At 43.4% G+C, this 6000-nt stretch overlaps 1 protein-coding gene across 1 annotated transcript in view; it reads right to left on the reverse strand.

The window, feature by feature from the left end:
* cdc23 (CDC23 (cell division cycle 23, yeast, homolog)) overlaps positions 1–4510 on the reverse strand; it is a 38806-nt gene extending 34296 nt beyond the window's left edge. The window contains exons 1-2 of the mRNA XM_063053652.1: positions 4387–4510; positions 1301–1373 (exon numbers count right to left, since the gene is read on the reverse strand). Of these exons, the coding sequence (XP_062909722.1) occupies positions 1301–1373; positions 4387–4490 (177 nt within the window). The 5' untranslated portion in view covers positions 4491–4510. The remainder of the gene's footprint in view (positions 1–1300; positions 1374–4386) is intronic.
* Between the last annotated feature and the right edge of the window lie 1490 nt (positions 4511–6000).

Genomic DNA, 6000 nt, shown 5'->3' on the forward strand with positions numbered 1-6000 from the left:
ATAGCCTTCTATAGGTAGGTGATTCAAGTACTCATCGAGATGCTTCTTAAATGTTGAGACTCTTGAGGGGTATATATGGAGGAAATGCAGGCACTGAGGTTGCATGGGACCACAACAGAGGTTATGGATTAAGGGTGAAAGGTGAAAAGTTTAAGGGGAACCTGAGGGGAAACTTCTTCACTCAGAGGGTCGGGAGAGTGTGAGATGAGCTGCCAGCACAAATAGTGTATGTGAGTAGCTTGGATAGGTACATGGATAGCAGGGGCATGGAAGGCTATGGTCCTGGTGCAGTTTGATGAGAATAGGCAGTTTAAATAGTTCTGCACAGTCTAGATGGGCCAAATGGCCTATTCCTTTGCTGTACTTCTTTATGATTCTATATGCTTCCACAACCTTTTCAGGCATATTCCAGATTTCAACTACTCAAGATGAAAGAAGATCCCTTCAGATCCGCACTAAACCTCCTATCTCTCACCTCAAGCCTATGCCCTCTTATCTTAAACACCCCCAACATGAGGGAGAAAGATCTTGCTCTTGACCATACTGGAATCCTTCATAATTTTTATACCACCATCAAGTCACTACTTAGCCTCTCCTGCTCAAAGTAAACCAAACCTAGTCAGTGCAATCACCTCCTATAAATGAAATGCTGCAATTTAGCAACATCCTGCGACTACACAAGAGACTGCAGATGCTGGGATCTGGAGCCATAGAGTCATGGAGCAATGCAGCATAGACACAGACCCTTCAGCCCAACTAGCCCATGCTGATCGCACTGCCCACTCAGCTAGGTGATGCAGTCTTTACTCAAAACACTGACTACCCCCCTGGGTCCACAGTGTTGCCTAACCCACCATGTTTCTCCAGCAATTTACTTTGTGCTTGACCTCTTAGTGAATCTTTTCTGCACCTTGTAAAGTAGCCGCCAGAAGTGCACATAATACTCCGTGTGGCTTCATCACTGTTTTATAAACTATAACATGACATCCCAACTCAATGTAAACAGGTATTCACTGGACTTCTTCAGCATATGCTCTACCTACACTGGGTCTGTGTATATTCTATCGTTTGCCCTCCCGAAATACATCAACTCACACCTCTAAGGATTAAATTTAATCTGTCCACTCACTTTTACAGCTAATTTACACCATGCTGTAGCCTTTAATGCCCCATTTCCCCCAAGCAAATTCTAAAACACACAGATGTAATTTCTGGTCAACTGCATTATTACACTCTTTGTTCTGTGTCTGCCTAAATCAATTCAATCTTTGTTAATCTTTTAAACAAAAGATTGTCATACCTCTGATAATGGAGGGACAGGAGGCAGCTCATCCTTAGGAAGAGGATCCAATGAGAAAGCCAACTCTGAAGCCCTGGACAAATGACATCAGAATGTATCAAATCCAACACCATGTAACACACACGTACTAACACAACTTTTGCATGCAGACAACTTAAATGTTCAAAGTACAGTATTCATTTTGAGTAGCACACACAAAATGCCAGAGAAACTCAGCAGTCTGAGTGTGTTACTCTGGATCTTCAGCATCACCTCTTGGTTACTACTCATTTTGAGAAATATTCCTTTTCATCATCCAGGACTGCAGATACTCTATAACTACTTGTATTAGAAATATTTATATATTCTCTGGACTGAAGCACCACTGCCTGGTTAATTAACTGTAGTCCAACAAGCCACACCACCCAGCAATTTAACATTTGCAAAGGTGGTTGACACCATTAGAAAGAGAAGCCAGAGTAGACTGTTTGACCCCATCAGTCTGCTCAACTATTCAACTAGATCTTTGATGTCAACACCACTTTCCTGTCCTTTCTCGCATTCCTTGATTCCTGTCATCCAGAAATATACCAGTCAGAATCAGGTTTAGTATCACTGCCATGTCGTAAAATTTGTCGTCTTTGTCGCAGCAGTACAATGTAATACATAATAGAAAAATGTGAATTATATATTAAATGGTTAAATTTAGCAGAAAAGTTAGAATAAGAAAGTAGTGAGTTAGTGTTCAAGGGATAGTCATACTTTATTGATCCCGAGGGAAATTGGTTTTCATTACAGTTCCACCATAATTAAATAGTAATAAAACCATAAATAATCAAATAGTAATATATAAATTATGCCAGGAAATAAGTCCAGGACCAGCCTATTGGCTCAGGGTGTCTGACCCTCCAAGGGAGGAGTTGTAAAGTTTGATGGCCAAAGGCAGGAATGACTTCCTATGACACTCTGTGCTGCATCTCGGTAGAATGAGTCTCTGGCTGAATGTACTCCTGTGCCCAACCAGTCCATTATGTAGTGGATGGGAGACATTGTCCAAGATGGCATGCAACTTGGACAGCATCCTCTTTACAGACACCACCGTCAGAGTGTCCAGTTCCATCCCCACAACATCACTGGCCTTACGAATGAGTTTGTTGATTCTGTTGGTGTCTGCTACCCTCAGCCTGCTGCCCCAGCACACAACAGCAAACATGATCGCACTGGCCACTACAGACTCGTAGAACATCCTCAGCATCGTCTGGCAGATGTTAAAGGACCTCAGTCACCTCAGGAAATAGAGACGGCTCTGACCCTTCTTGTAGACAGCCTCAGTGTTCTTTGACCAGTCCAGTTTATTGTCAATTCGTATCCCCAGGTATTTGTAATCCTCCATAGCTGAGGGGAAGAAGCTGCTCCTGAATTGTGAGTCTGTTCTGTCAGTCTTCTGTACCTCCTCCCTGATGGTAGCAATGAGAAGCGGTTCCTTAATGATAGATGCTGCCTTTCTGAGGCATCACTCCTTAAAGATGTCCTGGATACTGTGGAGGCTAGTGCATGTGATGGAGCTGACTAAGTTTACAACTCTCTGCAGTTTACTTCAATGTTTTCAATTTTCAATGCAATCTATGATTTATTCTTGCAACACAAGAGATTGCAGATGCTGGAATCTGAAGCAAAGAAACAAACAGCTAGAGGAACACTGTGTAGAACACTACTGGAAGGAACAATATGTAGGGGGTTAAAGCATTGTTAATGTTCTGCATTGAGACCCTCCATGGTCTTTCACTGATTTTTCATGGTACTGTATCTGGTAAACGCCAAAAAGTCATGAAGTCTCCACATTTATGAATTCCCATTTATGTTGAGACTGCAATCCCTACTTGTAGATTTTCAACCAGAGAACAAATCCACCAATATCCACTATATCAACTCCTTTAAGAATCTGTCACTAGCTAATATATAAATGTTCACCCACAACAAACATAAATGTTTGAAATGAAGGAATATTCCACAAGCACACAACTTCATAAATTTATGAATTGATAATTTATACCTATATCTGGTAGAGGAATCTACTGCATAACCTTCTCCATTACACAAACAACAATCAGGCTTGTACTTACACTTTGCATCAGTAGCTTGTAAGCAGTTAATGTAGAATAGATTAGTCTCAGACAAATTGAAAACACTTTTTATATGATTTTTCTGTTAACATAATAGGTAAGTGGAGCATTGGAGAAAACCCAGAGTTGAATCCAATAGAGATCGGCAGATCAAACTTTGTCATCTGAAGCACGTCACTTCAGACAAAGTAACTTTCCCTATAACCCTGGACCAAGGTGCATTATGTTTCTCAAAGGAAAAGATTTATTCCCACCCAGCAGATACAGTCTCCAATCACCTTGGGACCCCCTCTGCCATTGGATCAGAAACTGACTTTATGCCTAGATCAGGGTTCTTACTCATCAGATTCAGCATCTGCAGTCTGTTTCCTTTCATCACCAACGAGCCTGTCTCTAATTCTTTGCTTCCCCCCCCCCCAAACCTGGTTGCATCTGCACCCTTGTTGCCCTTTTTCTTTATCTTTTTCTACCTATCACCCACCATCTACTGTCATCCAACTCCAGTCTGGCTATCTCTGCTCACCAACCCCCTCCTTACCTGGTTTCACCTATCACCTACTAATCCCTAACTCACCTCCTTACACTGACAATCTTCTGTCTACATGCTCGGTCTTGATGCAGGGTCCTGACCTTCACCCGCCTCACAAATGCGGATCCACTGAATTCCTTCAGCAGTTTCTGTTGTTATTCCTGGTTCTCTGTTTAGTCAGTTGTGCAGCAACTCGCCGTCTTCTGCAAGGTGCCAGCCCTGCTCCATCTCCCCTTGAGGACCCAGGAGTTCCAGCCTCCCACTCCCACCGCCCCTTCCTCCAAACCCGGAGCGTTCCGGCTCCCCACCGCCCCTGTCCCAGATGCCTGCCCCACACGTCGCCTCTCTCCCGGGAGCAGCAGAACATCAGGTCCGGGCACCAGAAAGGAGAGGCCAATGGGAGCCGCAGGGCGCAGGCCGTTAGCGCTCCCTACCGCTGAGACTCCGAGACTCACCACTTGGCGCTTTGCAACAGCCCTCGTTCCCGGCACAAACCGCTCACCGCCATCAAACCGCGCTTCACCTCCTTCAGCTCTGGAAACTCGACCGCCGCCGCCATTTTTCCCTGCAGCCAATCGCAACGCCTCTTGCTTCGCACCGGCTGATCCACTCCTCACCGACCAGCATCCGCTTCCTTGATTGGCCCCAGCACTTTCGGCTATGGAGCGCCTCCGAGGATGTTCGACAGCTGTCCATCACTGCTCCAAGTTTGATCACTGGCACTACAGATTGTTCATAATATTGATTAAGCATTAGCAAATATGCTAAAATACTAACAAATAAATGAGTTATCAATTAATATCCTCAATTCATCGCTGTCTTATCATGTTGAAAGACATGAGTTTAAAATACACAGTACAAGGGGGGTAATGGACTGCCGGAGATACCCAGCGGGTGGAGGTAAAGAGCTGGTCAAAGTTTCGGGTTGAGATCCTGCATTAGGACTCATCCCTTTGCCACTACAGCTTCAGCCTCACCTGCTGAGTTCCTGCAGGACTCGGTATTTCTTTGCTCCAGACTGTAACACCTGAAGACTCTCGGGTCTGAGGTTATGGACTAATCTTCAATCTGAGCCTGCTGTAATATCATGCAAACATTTTGCTGCAATTACAACAGTTATTGCAAGTCTCCAGTCTTTTATTTAGAAGCAAACGTTCAGTTTGTAAATATTTTTATTATTTCTGTTTTGCACTATTTTTAATTTAACTATTTAATATAATATATACTTACTGTAATTGATTTACTTACTTTTTTATATTATCATGTATTGCATTGTACTCCTCCCGGTAAGTCAACAAATTTCACGACGTATGCCACTGATATTAAACTTGATTCTGAGGTGCTTGAAGTATCTCTATTTAATCAACTGTCTAGTCAACTTTTTCCTGTTGTGGTAAATTGCACTTGAGGGTGAGAGATCTATGAGCTTATTTAACAGTGTTGGTATAGTCCAAAATTAAAAGTAATGGAGTTATTAACATTTAATTAGATTTTCAATATAAGAGGCCCAAGATAAACTAATAATATGGATAGCGAATACAGGGGACTAAGAGGGAGAATGGCTTTGGGACAGAAAGCAAAGAGTGGGGGGGCAGTGAAGTAACAATTTGCAACAAAAGAAAATGGGTAATGATGATTCACAAGAATTAATGTGCTGTCCATAATTTACATCAATAATCTATAAACTGCAATGAAAACACTATTTCTAAATTTGCAAAAGGCGCCAATGGTGAGAAGGTGATTCTTAGGAGATATACAATACATAGGAATTGAGGTACAGGGGGCTCTGGAGAGAGGTAGTACCTTTGATGTCTGGCATGCTGCTCCCTACCAGACAGAGTGGAGGGGCATCACTGCTCCTCATCCATCTCCTAAATCTCTCACGTGCTGGCTCCAAGCGCCATACCCTGGTAAGCTGCTTCAGCTGGCGGGCTAAACCGCGTGAGGAGGTGGTGTTAACACAGCACCACTGGGCGAAAGACTTCCATGATGAAGTCATCGGCCAGGGCAGAAAGGTTCTCAGATGAACTATAACGGCCACGTGTTTGCGACCAAGGCGAGCCACCTAG

Source organism: Mobula hypostoma, chromosome 7, assembly GCF_963921235.1.
Source record: "Mobula hypostoma chromosome 7, sMobHyp1.1, whole genome shotgun sequence".
In the NCBI taxonomy this organism is placed as follows: domain Eukaryota; kingdom Metazoa; phylum Chordata; class Chondrichthyes; order Myliobatiformes; family Myliobatidae; genus Mobula; species Mobula hypostoma.